The 23,471-nt window shown below is 38.8% G+C and overlaps 2 protein-coding genes across 2 annotated transcripts; one reads left to right on the top strand and one right to left on the bottom strand.

The window, feature by feature from the left end:
* Positions 1–298: 298 nt before the first annotated feature.
* LOC139719158 (ethylmalonyl-CoA decarboxylase-like) lies at positions 299–5,227 on the bottom strand. Its single transcript, XM_071630592.1, has 3 exons — positions 5,203–5,227; positions 3,635–4,030; positions 299–1,283 (listed from the first exon to the last, which is right to left on the bottom strand). Exons 2-3 carry the CDS (start codon positions 3,939–3,941, stop codon positions 589–591), a joined length of 1,002 nt encoding a protein of 333 aa, XP_071486693.1. The 5' UTR covers positions 3,942–4,030; positions 5,203–5,227; the 3' UTR covers positions 299–588.
* Positions 5,228–5,332: 105 nt separating this feature from the next.
* LOC139719157 (replication protein A 32 kDa subunit-like) lies at positions 5,333–17,089 on the top strand. Its single transcript, XM_071630590.1, has 8 exons — positions 5,333–5,497; positions 8,463–8,581; positions 10,078–10,179; positions 11,355–11,468; positions 12,144–12,338; positions 12,836–12,952; positions 15,365–15,459; positions 16,906–17,089. Exons 1-8 carry the CDS (start codon positions 5,482–5,484, stop codon positions 16,985–16,987), a joined length of 840 nt encoding a protein of 279 aa, XP_071486691.1. The 5' UTR covers positions 5,333–5,481; the 3' UTR covers positions 16,988–17,089.
* The last annotated feature ends 6,382 nt before the right edge of the window (positions 17,090–23,471 follow it).

The following is a 23,471-nucleotide window of genomic DNA, read 5'->3' as shown; positions in this document are numbered from 1 at the left end:
TCAAGATAAAAGTTTTCACATACGTCCAGGCCACTGGAAGACATTTAAATGCACTGCGAGTATGCCAACATACGGAGGAAGTTCTCGAGCTATCTTCTACCGTTGCCATCTGAAATTTGGCACAAGTTGTCCAGATATTACTTAACATCCTGAGATGAAACTCAATGGTACATCTAGGGTTTTCTGATAAAGGGCTACTATGCACTTACACTGTCATACATCCAGTCAGCCATGCCAGGTAGTGGATATACATGTAAAAGCAACAACAACAACAACAACAACAACCATAAAACCCCTAATTGCAGCAAATCTTGATCCACACTTCAATTCAGAAATGTAAAAGATAGAGACACACCTCTACACCACCTTTGAAAACCAAATCTGACTCCTCAATAGACCAATCATGAAACTAAATCAATGTTCAGGCAAACCCCATTATAACGATAATGGATACGACTAGATTTCATTTGTACAAGAAGTAAAACTGTAGCTTCCTTTTTTGCTGTGTCTGATTTGAAGCTAACATTCTTGCTGTCCTGTCTATCCTGTCATAACAGGGTTTGCCTGAATATAGCTTTAATTTGTATCTCAGTTTTCTTTCTGGAGAGTTTCGAGCAGCTTTGCAAGTTTGGCTCGATGTTCTGGGGCAAACCAGAGTCCCCTGAATATCTCCCTCTCTGCTTTGAGGGCCTTGTCCTGTGGGAGGGCTCCGGCAGCGAGCACCAAGTTTTTCATCCCCTGGACGAGGTCAACGGAAGCCCTCGTGTACTGTCCCAGCCAGTTGGTGGCACTCTCCAGGACGTCGCCCCCTCTCGGCAAGATATCTTCGGCAAGGCCCATCTGTACGGCCTCGGCGGCGGACACCGACTGGGAGCCCGCCAGGAGCTGCAACGCTTTCTGCGGTCCGACGAGGCGCACCAGCCGTGTGCCCCCTCCCCAGCCCGTGGACAGTCCCAGCTGGGCCTGCTTGAACATGATCTGGCTGTCATCCGTCATCACACGGAAGTCGCAGGCCGTTGTCAGCTCGGCCCCACCCCCTATCGCCTGCCCACTGACCATCGCCATGGTGATAAGAGGTAGTCGCTGCAGACGACCCAGCGTGTTCTGCATGTAGAGGCACATCATGCCTCCGTCCTCCGGCTGATTCAGACCCCGAAGGACAGCCACATCTCCACCCGAGCAAAAATGGCTGCCTTCAAAGTTGCCGTGAAGAATGAGGCCCTTCCCTCGCCTCCATTTCTCTAGCTCCTTGATGATGTCTGCCAGATCAACCATCATGCTTCCTGCAAATTCAAACACAGATAAATTATGTTCACATAATATAGATTATAAACAGATACTCAAAATCATACATCTGGCACACTGAACACCGAGTAGCTGAATGTAGCATAAAATCCAAGAAAGCACTTTCATCTCATCTACAGGGAGTACAACCAGAGCCCATAATCGCATGTACATTAAAGGGACTGTACAGTACTGGTTGAGGTAGGGATTCATGTTTTGAACATTCCTAAGTGAGATAATGAAAAGCCTCTTATGAAATGTGAAAGAGCATGTAATTTTAAGAAGGATTCAACGTTTATTTGATGAAAATTGGTTTTCAAATGGCTGAGATATCCAAAAAAGTGCTAATAATAAAAGGCGACATGCCCCAACTTTATTAGTATCTCTTTGTTTCACCTTGTTTTTGGATATCTCAGCCATTTCAAAATCGATTTTCATCGAATAAACTTTTGATAGCCCTTAGAACTGCATGCTCTTTGACATCTCATAGAGTGGTTTCTGAATATCTCACAAAACGTTAAAAGCTAAATCTTCACCTCGACCAGAACTGTACACACCCTTTAAGCAGTATTCCTCTTCCCATATCTTTATACCGAGATTTACACCTGCTGTTTTCTGTATCATACATTGCCTGTGAAACAAAATCATTGAGTGATTATCTGCAATGAATTCCAAATCGTTAACCCACCAAGGATGGGCTGATTTTGCTACAACACGTATTTCCCATAGACACCTGCCTAGTGTATTAAGTATACACTCATGACTAGTCTTCAACGGCTTAAAGAATATTTTCAAACATTCAATGCACAACTAATGTTGACTGGCACATGCGTATCACAAATTGCTTAACTTTAAACAGACCACGCAAAGGCCATTGACCCCTGATGCTTTTTTATGCTGGTATTTTATTCCTTGCTAAACTGAACAGCTATGTTTTGTTACCATCTTCCTCACAAAAACACATATTTCTGGAAGTGGTAGTGTACAAATTTGAAAGTTTTATATTACAATCAACATTTGCTACTTACTGTACTTTCAATCCTTCCATTCCCCCACCCCTCACCTTTTTTGCTTCCATACTAGTAAATACACAAGTCCTGAGATTCTTATCTTTAAAGCTTCCTTTGCCACGAGTGTTGAAAGGCAGACATGTGGCTATAAATACAGTTGACCGAAAGATCGGTCTGTATCTGTCCGTCGGGGAATGTTCCGCGGAGACTGCGTCTGGCTTCACGGATCCCCTCCGTATACAGACCGAAGTCAATGATTGCGGCTCCTGTGTGGAGCAGTCGCGCACAGATCAAACGTTACGATAAACCAAATTTCAGACAGCTTTTTTACATTCAAACAAGTATGACATGACATGACACATTATGCAGCAATATTTGGGATAAATTTCTCACATTGTGCAATCGAAATACTCACATAACCTCGGTTATAATGCAGAAATTTTATCGATATCGCAACATCGCCGTTCGCGAGGAGTAAGTCGCCATTTTGAATCTGTAACAATTGCTAAGCCAATCACATGCGAGGTACGTGTTTTAGTAAAACAAACACGTAGAAACTACCTCGCATGTGATTGGCTAATAGATTCATAGTGTATGTTTCTGCAGTTTGAATGTGACGACGCGACAGGCTGTGTTTTACGTTGAAAATTCTCCTAAAATGTTGGATTATTCATTAATCTGGTGAGTGTAACGTATTCTTAAAAAAATAAATTCACCATACAAGCTTAAATTTGCCGACCTAGGGCCGTGAATTAGACGCAATCGAGAAGGGTGAGGTACCTCACCCAATTTTCCATAGAGATAGTGGTTAAGAACATCCACACAGCAATGGGTACTGCAACCTTCCGTCTGTCTACGGAGGACAGCGTTAATGGCAAAATATGAAAGAGTCCTCCGGACAGACGGATCTTTCTGTCTATAAATACAGCTACTATCATCGTCATTCAACACCATTATCATCATCATCATCAATCATCATCATCATCATCATGGTCATCATTGCCTTAATCAACGCCGCGCATCAGCACTGGTCCGAAAATCACTGTCGGACCAGTATACTTTCTCAGGAATGGACCAATGAAAAATGGAGAAACTGGGTACTTCCTGGCCAGACAGGCAGGCCATTGGACCAGTAGAAAAAATGGGTGTGCAGCCCTGCCATACTCATCATCATCATCATCATCATCATCATCATCATAATCATCATGGAGTCATCATCATTTTCATCATCATTAATCATCATCATCATTTTCATATCATCTACATCATCATATCATTACTACTATCATCATCACCATAGTTATCACCATCATCATCATCATCATCCACAATTATCATACCTGTCATGGCATTGCCCTTGCTGGGGTTGTTGATGACGACCCTGGCAATCCCCGTCTCGTTATCCTTCACCAGATCCACACTGCCCCCTTCCAGCTCCTGGAGGCGGAGGCGGATCCGCTTCTCGTTGAACACCAGGTGCGGCACCGAGGTGTCTGTCAACACCATGGTCTGGTCCATGCGGTGGCTGGGCGTGGTCTCGGCCAGGTTGACGCCCGAGTGCGTCGCCTCCGTCTTGTAGGGGATGTTGGAGGAGGAGGAGTAGCTCCGCCGGGCCAGCGGGAGTGCCAGCCTCAAGATGTGACGCATGCTGCTTACTTTGGTAAATCAGCTCAGCAAGACTGGACAGAAACCTTGAAACGGAAGGCTACTTTATACGCTGTTGACCCAAGCACACACTGAACGAAATAGAGGAAACAAATAATGAGCGCAGATGCAGAAATTAAGGGATATCAAACATATAAATAAAGGAAGAGAGAATACATTGTCAGTACTGTGCATCAATAATCTGAGAACTCTAAAGTACGTACATACAAACAGACACACACATATTACCAGGTATACAAAAATTCAAACACACACACACGCACACACACACACACACAGGTACCGGTACATTTCGAACCCGACTATATATAGCTCTAGGTCTATATTTTTTTTTCTTCAAATTTCTTCCTACCTTTAACCTAGTCAGAAAGGCACTCCTTCATACTAAGTACCTGATATAGGTCTAGACCCTAGGCCTAGTGATATTGGTGATACTAGTTATTACATCCACACCCTTTCTTTGGTCCATATTCAAAAAAGGAAATATTTTCTTCGACGACAAAATTTTTGTCTGTTTATTCATCAGTGGGAGGAGGGTGCAGATACAATTTAGATTCATGATTTTTTAATATGAGTTGCCTGATGTTGGATTACTACTTTTGTTGCGAGAAAAGGCATCAATTTGACGAGACACTTTGAATTAATAACGTCATTAATATAATCATACCCCCTAATTTGTTACATTTTCTTTCTTTTTTTATTTTTTAATGGTTTTAAATCCAAACATGCTATTAAAAAAAAAAAAAAAAAAAAAAAACGCTGTTTTTAAATGTACTCACTCTTCACAGACAGCCCTTGGCCTTGGCCCTCTAACCTTTCTGTTACAGATTTCAAAAATGGATCTGAACTAATCTCCCTAGCACATCAATATAGGTTCTAACCATGCTGTGCCCTAAGGCTATCATCACTTGCAATTGCAGACTAGGCCCTACGCGGTACTAGATTGCTCCACTACACAGAGCTTTGAATAGTTAGCAGGGCAGGGCTACGACACAGATTGACGTCGCAAGTAGGGTGAAGTACGACCTGCGTCTACGCTGAACTTCGGGCTGGTAAGTTTCCCAGCGTTCGCTCAAGTCAAGCGAAGTCTTGCCAAACAACCCACCATAATCAATGACAAATGTTACGAATAAATTGGTCTTTCGACTTATTCATCAATTGGTTAAACACATAAAATTCGGACTATTTGGTTTTTCGCAGCAAAGCATGCCAAAAGTCAAGTGAAATTTGCTCGAATACGAACCATGTATCTCGCAGCTTGGCCCCTGTTTTCACACATTAACTAATCGTGCGCGTACTCCGTGCATGCGAGGTTAATGCTGCCTGCGCCTGCTGCCAGCGAAGATTTCGTCTTGTGATTGGTCAATTTCGTCATTGTGGCGCGCCATGTCATCCTCCCGCGAACTTCGTTGTTGCAAGTAGACGATAAACATTCGCTCATAATTTAGGAAATACTCCATTGATTGTCTTTAGCAAGATCTTATTCTAGGTGTGCGTTGTATAAGGAAATTGAGGGCTTGCAATGAATTACGGTGGAGGTAAGTTGTCATGTTCTATCGTCTTAATTATGAATTTGCTTTCGTGGAACGAAAGGGGTACGAGTTTGCACATGCCGAATCAGTAGTACACGTTGTGCAATATCCAATTGAGGTAGACTCTAGTGTTAATGTGTAGTCCGACATACTGTCTAATTTGCTGTGGTGTTGAGAATATGGCAGGTAGTATTGTTGAACCAATGAAAAGGGCAAGGACCAAGGTTGAAGTAGCAGCTCTTGTCCTCTTTTCGAAAGTGAAGTGATAGACAATACAATATGACACACTACTGAAAATGCAGAGTGGAGATGTAACATGTGTAAGTCAGTGTTAACAAAATCGTGTCATGAATTTGTTTTAGGACTTGACGTACTACAGTAAAGTTAGGTCCCGTAATTTAGCCTAACGTTAGTATTTGCATTAGAATGTCTATTTCGTATTTGTTTTGTTGTGTTTTCTGTTCAAGGCTGCTGGGAATGCTTTGCTTTTTTGCTCTTGAAAATGAAGAGGGAAACATGTGAGAGAGGAATCGATTTGTGCAGATATTTGTGATGGTCTGATGGTAGATATTATATCTTTTTAAGCACGGTGCAGCTGTTTAAGTTCAATAATACACGATGTCAGTGGCATCATGCATGATATGCACGTGCACATGCACTTGGTTCATGCATAAACAGATGGAGAGCAACTGTACAATTTGAGTTTGTACTGACACGACACTAGCAGTAGAGGGTCTACTGTAAAAGTGGATATTTTTGCGTGACTAATTTTTCGCTCTTGGCCAGGTAAGAAGAGTTTTGTGTGTTTTCAATTCCGTGGAATCAAGACATCAACTACTGTACTGGAACATATGGCACACAAATATGTTTGTGAGCTTTTATTTTTCGCGCTAGCTTCTGGTTGCGCGAAGGAAAGTGCCTGAGTCACCTACAAAGATCCATCTAAAATCCGAAATTTTGCCCACAGAAATTGGCAAAAAAAACTTTTCCAAAGCGGCACGAATTATAGGTCCATGTTAAGAATTAGGGTCATCAGAAAAGCGCTAAAGATTGAAAAAATATGCCATTCTGTTGCGAGGTTTTTCGCTTATTGCAAGCATAGGGTGTAATGGTAGCCTCAAAAAACGCAAAAGAAAAACAAAATATCCGTACATGCCGATGTAGTGAATAAATGTACAGGGGCTGAATGCAAGTGCCGAGTCACCAAAATTCGGACACGAACGGGCACCGCAACTACGTCACCAATGCAACTTTGTGCAAACAAGGTATGGCGTGCGCTCATTTTTCAGCGGCCTTGTATGCGTATTGACATTGAATGCGCATAGCGCATGTCCGAATTTTGGAGACGCTGTGTTAAGAATGTTGTAGGGTCACCGAAAATGCGCCAAAAATTGAAAAATTATGCCATTCTGTTGCGAGATTTTTTGCTTATTGCAAGCTCAGGGTGTGATGGTATCCTCAAAAAATGCAAAAGAAAAACAAAATATCCGTACATGCCGATGCAGTAAATAAATGTACAGGGGCTGAATGCAAGTGCCAAGTCACCAAAATTTGGACACGAACGGGCACCGCAACGTCCCCGATGCAACTTTGTGCAAACGAGGTATAGCGCGCGCTCATTTTTCAGCGGCCTTGTATGCGTATTGACATTGAATGCGCATAGCGGGTGTCCAAATTTTGGAGACACTGTCTGAATTTTGGGGAATTATCATAGTGAAAATATTTGGGGATTTTGTGGAATTTCATGATGTATTCAATAAAATTAATATTGGGAAAAAGTAGTTTCATATATATTTGACATACACTGTTATAGATATAATTTTGTATACCTATTATTTGAGTTGAACAAATATTGCAGAAAATCTTGAGTGGCTGAAGATTGGTGATTTTACTGTATTGCAAATCAAATTTCGATATCTAGTCTATTCGAGCAAATCTTTGTAAATCTAAATTATCCTGGTACATATTTCACATATAAATGAATCGGCCATTTATTTATTGTCATAATGGACCCTAGTACCTCTAGATCCTATACCTATTCATGTTAGAATCTGCTTTAATTCATGAATTGGTAAATAATAAAGAAATAAAGAAATTTCTAGAACCTTCACTAGGTTTTACATGTAGACATTCTACACGTAGCAATCTTCATGGACAAGCTGTTATAGGGCCAAGATTACTTCATAAAGGTTAAAAAATGAAGCCTATGGATGGTGGATGTACATGCCGTAGGGTACTGATATGACGTACTGTACATAGACATGTGGTGTTGTTGGATTGCATTCTAATTCTAGATTTTTCTAGACTAAGCAGATTAAATAACTGGACTGACATCCCATCTGTCCAGTGTGTTTAGTATAACTTAACTTAAAAGATGATTTTATAAGGACAGTGAGCTGCAGAGCAAAGCTTTTTTTTTTTTCTGCATCAGTTTAGACAAGTCTGTGCCCATGACTATTTTAAGTGGACTCTTGAAGTCAGTAAAGGTGTCAACAACAATGTGAATTATGTCTTGGTACGTGGGGATTAAAAAAAAAATCAATTTGTCACCCTCTGTGCAAAATAATGTACATTTTTAAAGATCGCAAGCACTGATCTACATTTTAACAAGTATGTCGGACATATGATCCGGTTGGAATCAAACCTGTCATCTAGTGTACTGCTTTCCAGGCAGTGACACTATCACCAGGATATCCCTTGTTGCTGGCAGTGACACAGTGAACTTGGAACAAATGCTCAAACTCTGAAATTCTGACATTTTTATGTTTTAGATAGGCTAGTCCAAGGCGGACAAGGCTTAAATATTGAATGAAAGCCAGAGAATATTAATGCTGAGGGATGAAGATGCACTATGAAAGATTTCTAATCTGTACAAATGTATTTGTAAGATTACAATTCCCTATCTTCACCCCTCTGCATTATGATTCCCATGCATTCATGAGTTATGATTTTTTTTAATTGTTATGACCAGGATTTGATGGGGGCTACGGCGGGATGGACCAGGGCCAGGGATTCGGAGGCGGATTCAACTCCCCGGGACCAGGAGGTGGTGGATTCAACTCACCAGGAGTGGGCACCTCTCAGTCTAAGGTTTGTCACATTCACCCTCACCATAAATCCCTATGTATGCACTGGACTTGTACTATCACTGCCTGGTAATTTGTATATGTGACCATGCATCACAAAACAAACAAAAAGTTGCACCCCTTGATTTTACGTGAGGTCTCAAAATAGGTGAAACGGGTCAACCGAATCAATTTTGAGTTTTCCATATTTTCTGAAAGAGCTATTCTTCTTCTACATTATTCTTTAATTTGGGATCATAAATTGAATGGGAAGTGGGTTTTCAGCAGTTTTTCTACAACCCCTTTTTTGGTAGAGTAGTGTGATCAGGTTTTTCTTAGAGGCCCCTTTTCAATTCTTTAAAATTAAGCACTTGAATAGACCCTGTACTTCAGAGCCTCTTTTCTCAGTTCAAACTTTTCCAGAGTGTGGGCTTTCTTTCCAATATTTATATAGGTTAGGAGAATCCATTTTAATTGACTTATATATCATTTTAAAGCTTAGAGTGTGCTTTTTCAGAATATGCCCTTAACTAAAAATCCATGTCTGGCGATGTTTTGTTGGTTTTGTGGTGCAGGGTCACAAATATTTTATCTCCTATGGCGACCAGGGATGAAATCTCATAGCGCTTTGTATCCAGTGGACAAGGCGCTATAAAAATATCACCTTATTATTATTAGATTATTATCATTTTAACTTGTGGCAGCACAGTAGTGTGACATGACTTACACTGCTACTGGTCTAAAAGATGCAGCCTGTTTCTTTTGGTGATCTTCCACTGACTGGTCTGTGTCTGAAGGGGTTCATGGAGCCAGACTTGGCAGTGTTTTATTTCCTTTCCCAAAGAAATATATTATGAGGCTTTTGGACTAGAGTGACCCTTAAAGGGATAGTATTGGTAGAGATGAGGATATGGCTTTCAACTTTTTCCAAGATACCAATGAACCATTTATGAAATAGTGCTAAACATACCATTCTAAGAAGAATTCAAAATTGATTTGATGAAAATCGGTTTTGGAATGGCTGAGATATCCAAAAACAAAGTCATACTAAGCGGTCCTAATAAGATGTGGGTCCCACCTTATATTAGGATTGCTCAGTTTTGGATATCAGCCATTTCAAAACCAATTTTCATCAAAAAAACATAAAATTCCTCTGGGAATTACATGTTCTTTCATATTCATGAGAGGTATCTCATTCTCTCACCAAAAAATGTCGGAAACCTGAGCTTCATCTTAACCAACACTATGTGATCCCTTTAATGTGTTTTCAGCGAAAGCAAAGGTGCTAATCTCCCATTGCTAGGAAGTGCCCTACATCGACGTAAATAAAAAAAAAAAAAAAACTTGACGGAAGAAATTTATGAATTTGAATGGTTCACTGTGTGTTGTATGACTCACAACATTGAAGGGATAGGTTGATACATGACTAACAGTAGGTCAGTCTTGACACTAAATACAGAAACCTTTTCGCATGACTGGATTGGCTTATGTTGTATTTGTCTGCATTTTTGTTGTGAACAGGGAAAAAGGGCACAGAAGCTGATCCCATGTAACATAGCACAGATCCTCCAAGCAACACAGAATGACAACGAGTTCAAGATCGGAGATGTCGAGATTCACCAGGTAATTTGACCCTTTTCTGTCTACAGTATGTTGTAAGCTGTGAATGTGTGTACACCAGGAAAGGTGATATAGACTTTAAATGAGCACTGATGTGGGCTTGTATAGTATTACTATAAGAGTGGAAATTTTCGTGGTGTGGACATTTTCACGCGTTTCTCGCAACCAGAAGCTAGCGCAAAAATGGAAGCATGAGAACAGTTTTGCATGCCATATGTTCCAATAATCAATTTCTTAATTCTGCAGAATTAAAAATATGCAAAGTTCTACTTCCTTGGCCAATCGCGAAAAATAACTCACACAAACATAGTCACTTTTACAGTATGTTTTGCTTTTTATTTGGGGGGGGGGGCAGCATACAACTACTGGTTTGCACTGAGGAAGAGATTTACAGAAAACATACATATAAAATATACAATGAGCATTTCACGCATCCTTCCCAATAGGCTCAGAGTGCTTGCAATGTACATCACATTGTTCAGCGTAGTCATGTTATAACTGTATATGCCAAATATTTCTCAAGTGTGATAGTTTATTCAAGAGACCAGAAGAACAATTTTGTGATCGAGATCCGTAGTAACAGAATAGAAAATTGTACGCATACCAGTAATCTGTTTTCAGGAGAAAAGTTAGTTCTTTCCCACCCCGATGATCACATACAATACGTGTGTTTTCCGGAAGGCAATGTTTTTTGCCTGTTAAGTTTGTAAATACCAGTTGACTAGCAAAATTAGCAAAGACAAAAATACCACAAAAATATACTGTGTTTCTAATATTTGACTCTCATATCATCAGTAGATATATGTGCAGTAATGCAATATAAATCTTTTCAGAATTTAAATTATTGCAATCTTTGCGCAATATATGCTTGGGCTGCTTTTATTCTGTGCAGAGGTCCAATCCAGTTTTTAACTTTAATGCTTGCAACTTCTCATTCTGAGTAGATGTCCAGCCAAAAAAAGAAAAGAAATTGTCAATAGAAAATGTTTATTAAATAGTTATTATTTTGTAGTTCAGAATGTTAAAGTGACTTTGAGAAATAAGCCCAAAGTATTATGAGTAAAGTGGTAAAATTTGTGTAATTTTAGTATGATTATTATTACTATCATCATTATCATTATTGTTATCAGTATCATTTTCATTTACCATCATTATTATCATTATAATAACATCACCAGGTATGCCTTGTCGGGGTCATCAGAAGAGCCGAAATCTCCGCAACAAACATTGTGTACCAACTGGACGACATGTCAGGACCCACGATGGAGATTAGACAGTGGATAGAATCAGATGTGAGTCAGTCCTTCTCTCTATCTTTCATGCTATCGTGACTTCTTTTTGCCTTCTTCTGAATTTGTTAGAGAGACTAGGGCAAACATCCACTTTGGAGAGCCTGTATTCATCTTTCTCTCTTTCAAAATCCTGGAAAGATGGCAAATCTCAAAAGAGAGAAGAGTTAGGGTTAGGTTTTTCTTGTATTTCTGGTTTTGTTGTGTTACTACTTTAAATAAAACGTTTGCATACTGAGTATGCAGTATTTTTGTACAGTTTGTGAAGTTGTATATTACATAACACTAACATTCACATAGGTACACGACTAGCAGTTAATCGATGCTTTATTACGACTTCAAGTTTCATGCATCCCACGTGAGATACGATCATAATTGCAGCTCATGTGGGTTGTGAGAAACTCAGACTTTCCAGCTTTATCGCAGCCAGTCAAGTTCTACATTTATATTACCTGACATGATGTCGCTGTTTGCAATATAAGAATTCTGATCTGTGGTGCGTTAGTTGAATGGTTGCATTGTGACCAATAGCCAGCCCAGTATTTTATAGACCATTTATGTGTTTTATATCTTTGACCAGCCAACCCCATCAGTGAGCGTCAAATAGACCACTCCTTCAAAAAGTTTTTGTATTGAAAGGAGATTCAATTTATTATGCCTCTCTCGTCTTTAAAACAGGAAACCACAGAGCAGCAGCCCACAGTGTATGAGGAGAACACGTACATCAAGGTGGCGGGCAACATCCGTTCCTTCGGGGGCAAGCGCAGCGTCGGCCCCTTCCGGATCATGCCCATCACGGACATGAATGAGGTCACAATGCACATGGCCGAGGTCGTTCAGGCGCACATGCTGCTCAGCAAGATGGCCACAATGGTGAGTGTTTGTGTGTGTGGGTGTCTGTGCGTCTGTCTGTCTGTGCACTGTGTGAATGTAACCAGTGGATGTGCAGTGATGAAAGCATAGTACAACGTTTTTCCACATATTTTTCAAATTGCATGTGACCACGAGTCTGTAAAATGTTTGCCCCATAGTTCGGTGCATTGACCTATGCAATGATTTGTTTTTGTATGCTTCTGCTGTAAAGTGTCATCGTTGACATTGTTTTTTTCTCGGGTTGTCCGTCCTTCCGTCCGTCTTTCTGTTTGTCCTTGCCTCCATCCTTCTGTCCCTCCTTTATTCCATCCTTCCATCTTTCCGTCCATAATTGATTGTGTGGATGATGTTACTTCACACTCATTTGAGGACTGGTATCCGAATTAAACTTGGTATATTTTATGAATGAGTGGATGAAGCTGTGCCTTTTAACTTGTGGGAAAAATGGCAGCATTACATTCTCTTCCAACATGATTTGATTTGGTCCCTCTGATCAGGCTGGGAATGCCGGAGGCGGGAGCGTGGATTCAAACTTCTTCCAGACACCAGTGAAAGCAGGGCATCCCGCTGGTGGGATGATACCAAACAACGGTCTCAGCGATGTACAGACACAGGTGGGTCAAGCAGGGGAGAAAACTTACCCCCCCCCCCCTTTTTTTTTTATTTCACAGTGGGCTGAGATCAAGATTATTAATGCAATGCAGAGACTCTGAATTCCAAAAGCTGCACTGTGCATGAGATTTTAAAAGGATGGTATAGGTTTGCTTGAGATGGGGCTTCAGGTTTCCGATTTTTTTTTTTTTTTGTGGGGTAATGAGAAACCTCTTAGGAAATATTAAAGAGCATGCAATTCTTAGAGGAATTCAAAGTTTATTTGATAAAAACTGGTTTTAAAATGGCTGAGTCACTTTGATTTACTTTGTTTCTGGATATCTCAGCCATTCCAGTGCTAATATTCATCACATTAACTTTGAATTCTTCTCATAGAATTGTATGCTCTTTGATACTTCCCTAGTGGTCTCTGTAAATTAACTTGCAAAAATTTAAAAGGTGAATCCCCATCTCAATAAAAACTGTACCATCCCTTTAATGTTTTGTTTCAAGTGAGCAAGTGCAAAGCAAGAGTGAAATCCCAATCTACCACTCTTTCTTGTCATTTCTCACTCAGAAAGGGAAAGATTGTGTGCATGCATCTTTGTTGAATAGTCAGGAGGAATGTGCCAAAGCCCCAAACAGGGCTAGAGTCGGGCCAGCCTTCAGTGGCCTGTGAATCACGATGATACACAGACTTGTACAAGACTTCATGTGACACTAATAAGAGGATGACATGATGTTGATAGAAATCACATGAATGACAGGAAAGTAGTATCGTGATATGTGCAATGTGGATGATAAAACTCATGATAGGCAGAAAAGTCATGTTGACAGATCTTGTTAAAAGTTAATTTGTGCAGTTAATGTCAATTGCAAACTTTGCTTCATAAGATATAAATCATGTACGCATGTTTTCATGGATAATTCCGTGAAGTTGGGGCACAAAGTGTTACATTTTGGCTTAACTCAATACTAATTATGCTATACATATATATTCTTTATAGGCTTTACATTTGTATTGAGACCATACATTTTCCTGGACATTTTGTGCCATTCAGACTCAATTTTGATGAAGTTATTAAAAAAAAAATGTAACGGTGTCCTGCAGCATCGTGACGTGTCCATGTAGCATCGTGATAGTTAAAATCTGGTCCTAAAAGACAAATTAATGCAATTAGCTTGACCAAAATTTGATATAATATGCATAATTACTAGATTAGTCAGATAGCTAAATATCTTAACTCTATTTTCCACAGTTTTACTTTTACAAGAAAATTACACAATGTGTCACTATGCTACACAGTGTCCACCAAATGTAACAAAAAAGGACACCTCGTAGATACATTTTGTAATTTTCTTTTAAGCTTAAAACTGTGTACAGGAAATTTGAGATATTTAGCTTTCTGACTAATCTAGTAAATATGCATGTTGCATCAAATTTGGGTCAAGCTAATTGCCATAATTTGTCTCTTAGGACCAAATGTTAAAATTTCATGATGCTACATGGACACGTCATGATGCTACAGGACACCGTTACATATTGTTTAATAACTTCATCAAAATTGAGTCTGAATGGCACAAAATTTCCAGGAAAATGTGTGGCCTCAATGCAAATGTAAAGCCTACAAACAATAAATGTATAGCATAATTAATATTGAGTTATGCTGAAATGTATTTTTCAAATATCACGATGCTACATGGACACTGCCCCAACTTCATGGAATTACCCTCATATAGGCCATGACACGAAAAAAGGGCTCTTAGCTCTGTTGCGCACAAATGCCAGAAAACGGTGCGGATGTTTGACAAACCAATACACGCTTAAAAAAAGGGTCAGCTAGCTGCGCACGCGAGCATAGATGCATCAAAGAGTGGCAGGACGTTGACAAAACATGCTTTTTAAGTGTCATAATCGGGGCATTTAGGAGTGGAATTTCAGAAAATGGTTTGCATATCTCCACAAAAGTATGTCAGAGTTCATTCTACAATGAGGTGGTGAAAACTCATTTTCAGTATTTTATGCCCCAAGGGCCCTTTTCTCATGTTACAACCCATATCATTTAACTTTAGGGTAGGGCTTGACATTGTGGTTGCACGATGGCCAGCCCGAGGCCACCAAAAAAAAAAAAAAAAAAAAAAAAATATATATATATATATATATATATATATATATATAGATGCCAGACCACCACTTTTTAAGGAAAGAATGTGTAGGTGGCCCAGGCCACCAAATTTCATTGTCGGGCTACCAAAAGAAAAAGTTAAATGTCAAGCCTTCCTCTCTGTACACCAGTGTATAAGCAGATATTTTTTAATTACATCTGTCTTCCATGGATAAAGTTCTCCTATTCAACTTTAAAAAATAAAGATGTGAGGATGGGAAAGTCTTGTATTGTTAACTTTTGATGCCGTCTCTGCTGACTCGTGTCCAGGTCCATCAGCTTATCACCGGTTGCCGTGACGAGGAAGGCATCAGCATGGATGCTCTCTGTAGGAAGCTCCAGCGCATGTCAAGAGATGCCATCAGGTGAGAGAGAGAGAGAGAGAGATACAGTATGTCCCCCCCAAAAAATTTGCAATCAGATTTTTGCATTGATAACTTCCAATGTAATTAATCTGTTTGAATGCTATTTCAGGATCTAAAAATATAACATCGTACCTATATTTTGCAGAAGACCCCATTCAATTTGGTTCGGTGGTCGTAGAGAAATGTGAATCGTTGTGAAGCATGTCGTGGATGTGATTCTTCCCAAGTTGAGCACTTGGCTGCTCTTGGAACTTCATATTAATGTGTGAACACAGTGGACAGAACTCGGGGGGAAGGGATTCCGGACATGCTCTACAAAAATCCTAATTTCTCTTTGTTCACTGAAGCAAATCGGATGGAGTTTTGTGCAAGACGCGGGTGATAAGTTATAGTTTCATACTCTGAAATTGTATTTAGATTGATTCACTGTTTTCAAAGTTATCATTGCAGAGGGTCCCATTGTATTTTTTATTTTATTTTTTTTTTTATTTTTTATTTATTTATTTTTTTTTTTTTGGGGGGGGGACATATGGTATATAAAGAGAAAGCTAGACAGTGGGAGGAAGAGAGATAGTATTAAAGAGGCAGAATGGGATAAAGAAGAACAGATATAGAGGGGCAAGACAGGTACAGAGCCCAAGAGAGAGAAAAACGTGAGAGATATTGAGAGGGCATGAGACGGGGCGTATACTAATCAAAGGCATTATTTACCATTTGCAGATGAAACAAAAACCAAGCTTAAGTGCTTCAAAATAGTTCTAAAACATGAGTTAGGCATAGAAACGACCATTGTAAAAATTTCAATCAGGATAATCAGTGTTTATTATTATTAAATATACAAAATGTAAACAATAGTTCTAATAAAATCGTTTCTAGACTAAACCATCTGCAGTTATGGTTTAATGAGAAAAAGAGTGATATCTCCGTACATTTTAGGTTGTATTGCAAAGTTTTTATATGATAGGATGTTTTGTGATACAATTGACCTACACATATGCATCAAATGTGATAACTCAAAAATTTAAAATCACTGCTCCCAAAGGTGAACAGATAGATAGACTTTCAGATAGAGACAAAGAAAATGGGAGATAGAATGAGCGAAGGATAAGGACAGATAAAGAGGAATGAACACCCAGATAAAGAAACAGAGAGAGAGAGAGAGGGAGAGACAATCAGACAAAGATAGACAGTGTAAAACAGAGCCAAGGATAGATACATGATGAGACAGGGAGATACAGACTGGGACAGAATGATAGATGCAAACTGTCAGCATTATATCTCATTTGAAAGACAAAACAAAACAAGATGAAGTGTTATCTGGATTCAGCTTGAAATTGAGGCATAAAAATAAACTCAAGAAAGTATATAAAGTAACTGCCTTATACGTTTAATTCATGTTCTCTGCATGTTGTTTGCTCTATTATGCTCTCTTCTCCGACCTTCCAGGAAAGCCGTGGAATTCCTGAGCAGCGAGGGCCACATCTACTCCACCATCGACGACGACCACTTCAAGTCGACGGAGGGTTGATTGATTCCCCCAATCGATCACCCTCGAACCTTCCCAACCCCAAAGTCCCCACTAACATCACTTTCTTTTCACATGATCCACTTGTTTTTACCAGCTACCCTTTTTTCCACTTCCATCCTTTAGCCTCCCTGGTAGTAAAGAATTGTTTGCTTAACATTACTGTATAAAACAGAAATTTTTGCATGCATGAATCTTTTGTGAATTTTACTAGGAGTCAAGATTCATGAAAATTAAATACAGGCATTTTTTTTTTTTTTCTGCATGATGCATTGACTACCAGTCGTCCATTTGCAAAAGTTTCATGCAGCGAAAAATGCCGTCCGCTCCAATTCACACAAGTTTTCATCCCACGAATGTTTCTGGTTTTGCAGTACCTTGTCTCAAGTTGAAAATGAGAAAAAAGTCCTCTCAAACTTGTCAAACTTTGCTGACAGAGTTGTAGACTGTTGTTCAAATGGATGAAAAAATAATTAAGCCCCGGAAAAGGTATGAAAAGACTATGCTGTCGTTATCAAGATATCCATGGACAAAAATCACCTTGCAAGTAAACTGTATTTGATATGGTTTATTTGAACACCAATGTCTGTAGGAAAAATTAATTGATGGCTAAATTGAGTCAGTTTTTAAAAAAAGTGCACAGATTTGAAGTTCTTGATGATCATGAACAAATACAATTTACTTTTGTAGCTTTCATTTTTACACAGTATTGGAGGCATTAAAAGAGTATTCGCCCAAGAAGCTCAGACTTTCCAAACTGAAAACATGCTGAATCCTTTATGTACTTTCAGTGCCAATAGATACAGAAAAAGCTGTAGCATTGTATGCATTGTCCAAAGACTCTGGCACAGAAAAGGTTGAACAATGCCTGTCTAGCACCTTAAAACACTTCAGCAATGTTCATTGTAGTGCTCTCGTAGAAACTCGTATGTACTGATTCGGTTGATACAGTGTGACGACATGTCTGCTCCAATGACACTCTTGCTTGCAAAATGTACCAAACTAGCAACAGGCAGAAAAATGCAATCTTTACAGCCTTATGTTAAGGCCTTTTTGTTTCTCAAGTTGCCATTATTTGTTCTCCCTCATCTTGTAGATTTTATTAAAGGTCATTTGTTAAGCCTTCTTGAGGAGGGGGCATTTTCCCAGGTCAGATGGAGTGATTTTGTACACGTTTGCAACAAATGACCATATATGTACATGCACATATTGCACTATTATGCACAAGGAGAATCCTATCAGTGATTCACATTTTCACCATTTTGTTTCACAACTTTTCATCCATGTTTTCTGAAGCCTCGCCTCGAGAAGTACGATACCGGCTGAAGTGAATGAAAGTCATTCTGCACACACTTTTAAGTGCATTCTCCAACATTTGCCATTGTGAAGGACAGTTCCCTGTTCTTACAAGGTGCCTTATTCTAAGAGCAAGACAATTGATCAAGCAAAAAGAAGGGGAAAAACTGTCCACTGTGTTGTAGCAACAGGTTGGCTGTGAGCCTATGTGCCACAGTTGTGAAGTTTGTTGGAGAGCACAATTATAATTATTAAGATGCTCCCATATTTGGTGGTGGTTGCCAATGGCTTTTGTGACATTGCATACGTGGTGCGGTGCCACAAAAATGTAGGTACAATGCAGCGTTTCCATTTAAAGTGATTCTCACACATTTTCTTCTTCTGTTGGAATGTGTCGAGAAGTAGATCATGGAAGAACCTGTCACAAAAAGAATTGTTTGACGGTGTAAAAAATTTATGATTGATTGCATTCTCATCATGTTCTAATGTGTTTGTCGTCATACTGTGTACAAAGTTTACATATTTTTTTCCATCCTTGAGTATTACTAGAAGTAGAAATGGATGTCTTGAAATAAGCGTGGTAACTTAAGTACTAGCAATCCGTGGTAATGACATAACTACCATCACATGTTATATGCATCATAAAGTCTTTTTTTACCAGCTTTGTGAATGCATATGGATAACGATATGTTACCAACAAGAACTTGCATTGATAGGTATGATTTGATTCAAATAGATTTCAAGTAGTTCACACCTTTTAGCAAAAGCTTAAAAGTGTTGTTCTGCTTTGAATAGATTGAATAGAACTAAGGAAAGAACTGATATGTAATGACAAGTCAAAGTGATCCACAATCTGATATAGATTATGTTATCCTTTAATAGTCTGCTTTGGTGGCTAATTCCACAAATTATTGGGATTAAATATTTCAGTTGTAGTATTGGGTTGCTGGTTTGAAACAACTGCAGAATACCCGTTTATAAAGTTGAGGGCGGTCGCAATACTATATCAATCTACAATACCCTACCCTTGCTTGCTAACGCACAGATGTGCACGCAAGTACGGACATTGGACCATGACAGGGTATTCTGCGGTTACACCGCTGTTGTTGTTTTTTCCACAGTTCATTTGTAAACTACAGGGGAACAGTTTCATCTTAGGAGATAACTAAAGGCATGTTCATAAATGAATTTATGATGCTTCCTTTCATTCTTTTCAATCATAACATTTGCCCACTTCTGGTGAGAAGTTATGCTATCCTAAATAGAATTTCCTTTGAGCATTTAGACTTTTCATCCAGTGTTTCCAGTTGAGCCAATTAAGCACATATTATACTTTTGACCTACTGAACGTATAGTCTGCTGAGAAACAGAAGGGTGTTTATCGTATTCTAAGTTTTATGCATAAATGAAAAACAAAACAATCAATTTTCATGAAATAAAAGTTGTTAAATCAACAGTAGGCTAATTTATATGCATACATTTGTAGTTCGAAGTATGGCATGAAGTAGTGCCCTTGTGGTTTTCATTTTGAACATTTTACTGAAAATGGAAATAATTCAAAATATTGACACCATATTGTAGAGGAGATCTAGCTCTACAACATAACAACAATAATGCAATACCCCCCAAAATTGCGATAGCACCTTTCTGTTTCTCAGCCGACGATATCCACTTATTTTCTCTCCATGTACAATGTGTGTACATTGGTAATGCTGACTACATAGCAAAGTAAATTCTGAGCGAAATAACATAAATGGTGGATGTTAAAGTACAATGTAGTATTGAGCAGAGAGGTACTCCAAAGGAGCACTTTGCCTCTAAAGAACAAGTGAGTGAAGGCGATGATGAATGTAATAAAAATGTATGTACAAAGTTTCCAAACGAAACATGTGAGATGCTTTCATTGTGCCTGAAAATTTGTCTCATTGTTCTGTGTGGTGATGAATGTGCAGATGCAAACTTGGGACAGCTTTTGTAAATGTTGCTCTTTTTTTTTTTTGGCGTAAGTGAACTTTCGCGCTCTGCAGGGTGAAAGGAATTTTGTGTGTTTTTAATTCCACAGAATCAAAACATAAAATACAGTGCACTCTCGTTATTAGGAACATGGTTATAATGAAGTTCCGGTTACGAGGAAGTAAAAATTCAGGCTGCAACATTATCTGCTCTGTGTATATATCTATTGTTTATTTATTTGGTTATAATGAAATTTCATGTATTACGAAAGAAAACTACCGGTCCTGGGGACTTTGTTATAACAGGAGTCCACTGTAATGTTACACATAACAATCAAAAAGATGTCCATTTATTTTTGCACTTGTATCTGGTAGCATAAAATTCTCAGGATTACCACATTCGCTATTACAGTATAGTGGACTGCTCACTAACACCCAAGAAAGATTAAATCTTCTTTTCATTGCAAAGACTGAGATGATTCTATTTGCGGAACGACCTTATTTAGATTAAGAAAAATACTCACATAATATGCTAAAAGAAAATATTGCTCTATCTGCAAAACATATTTGTTTACAGCAACATTCTTGTCGACACAGGCAAGCAGAGTGCATATCATGGTGAAAACCTGAAGTTTCCTGAATACATGTATTAACCCATTGGAGACGAGTCCCGAGAATGCTCGGGCAGGTGTCTATGGAAAACGCGTGTTATAGCAAAATCAGTCCTTCCTCAATGGGTTGAAATACATGTACATGTAATTATACACTGTTAGGTGATTCATTATGTCCCCTCAAATTTGAATCAACTGTATGAGTGAACTTTTTCAGAAGTTAAAGAAACCCAATCAGTTCATGGCTTCCCTAATTTTTATCTGATTTCTATCAAATTTTTCACTTGTGCTATGAGATTTTTACTCCTTCTTTTTGGACAACTTTAAACTGGTCTGGAATTCCCCTTTAAGAAGATGACAGACCCAGTAAACTCACATACCCACACACACATTAACATCCAAAACCGACACACACTTTCAGGTTGGTGACTGCTGTAAAACCAGAAATGGTCGCATGCATTATAATCCTGCGGATTTCGCGAGAGTCAAGATTCGTGAAATTACTTCTAAAATGCACACAAAAGTTCTTGTCTGCACTAATTGCATTGAATGCCAGCAGCAATTTGAGAAAATTTCATGCTGTGTAAAAGGCCCATGGCTCCGCTACGCACAAATTTCATGCCATGAATGATAAAAAAACATGTTCAAGGCTCAGCTATGTCTCTTTCTCTATCTTCAGACACACAGACATACATATACCACACACACACACACACAAGCACACACAAACACACACACACACCTTACTTGACTTTACTACTATTACCAATTTCAGGAAAAATACACAAATCCAAATCAGCAAACCAGGTGATAGACAATTATATCTTTTATTGTCTGAGCATTAATCAACGATATTCCCATTATTAATGAGCTGGGATTCTACAACTTCTATCATACTTACTTCTTGATTACAACACAATGGCTTTACAGAATTAAAACAGCTTGAACCACATCCAGGATACATCATCTTTGAAGTTCAAAACATTATATACATCTTTATTGCCAAGGAAATACCATCTCAATCTGACCAAACCATTTCATTCATTCGATTTTACGCTCTTTCTGTGATCTACTCTCTCTACAGATAAGAGGTAGTGAGTGTTCTACATAGATACTAGAGTCTTTAGGTGAATCTGGTGGATTTGGACAGACAATTCGCCTTGAGAAGTCCATAATGTCTTTCTTTTCCCCCTTCAAACCACTGAAGGAAACCTCAAGAAAATAAATTTTGGCTGGACTGCTCCATTTCTCAGTAGAAAACCTGGGACTCGAAAGGAAAACCCCAAACCTAGTTTGATCAAGATCTCCAAAGGTCTTAGGGTGAAACAAAATGATACAGTAGTTGTTCAAAAAAAAAAAAAATCTTTAAAAAAATTGAGTGGGCAGTGGAGTACCTGGTAACAATACCTACAAATGATTTCCCCCCCCCACCCCCCTTCATACTCACATGTTCTACTCAGCACAATATTCAGAGCTTAGGTAACAAAGTTCACTCATATATAGTTGTACCAGAAAAAAACAAAAACAAAATAAGAACTCTACAGAATACACATTGTTATGTCACCTTTTCACTGAAGGATTCTGAGTAAAAGTGAGAAAGTTAAAATACCATTATAAACCTCATACACAGTACCTACAAACACAAGTTTATGTCAGTAATATGTTACACTGTATAGGAAACAAAAATAATAATAATAATAATAATAATAATAATGCCTCCGGCACCCTTCGGGCGGAGGCATAAAAATGAACACTGTCTCCAGTGCAAACAACAGGACATGACAAATGTAGTGGGTGCCTTTGAAGGAAGAGCTGTTATGCAAACTTTTATAGGCATTAAATGCCACTATCACTGTGTATTGGTTAGAAGGGGCGGTTTCTTTATTCTTCTTAGCATTCACTGTCTCTATACCAACCACCCCTCCCCCCCCCCCCATGTGCTTATTTCTTATCAATACACTTTGCAACTGATTTGTTAACAGTTACAGTGCAGTTTGTGCGACCAACAACTTGAAATGCACCACAGCGATTAGGTATGTGAATAAGGAATACATGTAATTTCTCTCCGCATTTCAAAGTTGTTCATATAAAGTTGCCTTTCATACTGAAAGAACTTCTTTCTATCCTGGCAACATATTTTCAAAATATATCTTAAAACATCCTTCAAATTATATACAAAGCACATGTCTGCTCATTCCTGTAAGAAAAGATGTAAGAAATTATTGTGAAAAAAAAAAACCAACTCATATTTCACCTTTGAAGGTTTGTGCAAGTCTATGATTCACATTATTTGTGTAATGCAGAATCAGCAGCATGAAGAAAAAAAAAACCAAAAAACATCTAAACTACATTGTACTTCATAGTTTTGATCGACATACACGTTTTATCTTGGGTGGTACAGCAAATTATTACTCCTCCAAAGTGTCATGTACATTCTCTGACAGAATGCAGTGTTTGTGACTGCTTTAATCCACGGCAAAGTTGATCTTGTCAAACTGTAATGAACACACAACTGACTCCATTTTTGGGATAATCTCCTTACATTACAATGTGACATGTTTGTCTCAGCAAGCAATAGTCTTTGGGACAATTTCATTTTCTTCACTGCTGGAGTCACATATTATGATC

The sequence above is a fragment of the Diadema antillarum genome, unplaced genomic scaffold (assembly GCF_040938485.1).
Source record: "Diadema antillarum isolate AM-2024a unplaced genomic scaffold, OU_Dant_1.0 scf00000106, whole genome shotgun sequence".
Taxonomy (NCBI): Eukaryota; Metazoa; Echinodermata; class Echinoidea; order Diadematoida; family Diadematidae; genus Diadema; species Diadema antillarum.
This window is presented reverse-complemented; position numbering and strand designations above follow the sequence as displayed.

What these genes read in the sequence shown, in the direction of transcription:
- LOC139719157 (XM_071630590.1), top strand. An exon ending in TGGGCACCTCTCAGTCTAAG is followed by an intron (nt 8,582 to 10,077) that starts GTTTGTCACATT and finishes TGTTGTGAACAG; the next exon opens with GGAAAAAGGGCACAGAAGCT. An exon ending in ATGTCAAGAGATGCCATCAG is followed by an intron (nt 15,460 to 16,905) that starts GTGAGAGAGAGA and finishes CCGACCTTCCAG; the next exon opens with GAAAGCCGTGGAATTCCTGA.
- LOC139719158 (XM_071630592.1), bottom strand. Translation starts at nt 3,941, where the DNA reads ATGCGTCACATCTTGAGGCTGGCACTCCCGCTGGCCCGGCGGAGCTAC. An exon ending in CAAGGGCAATGCCATGACAG is followed by an intron (nt 1,284 to 3,634) that starts GTATGATAATTG and finishes TTGAATTTGCAG; the next exon opens with GAAGCATGATGGTTGATCTG.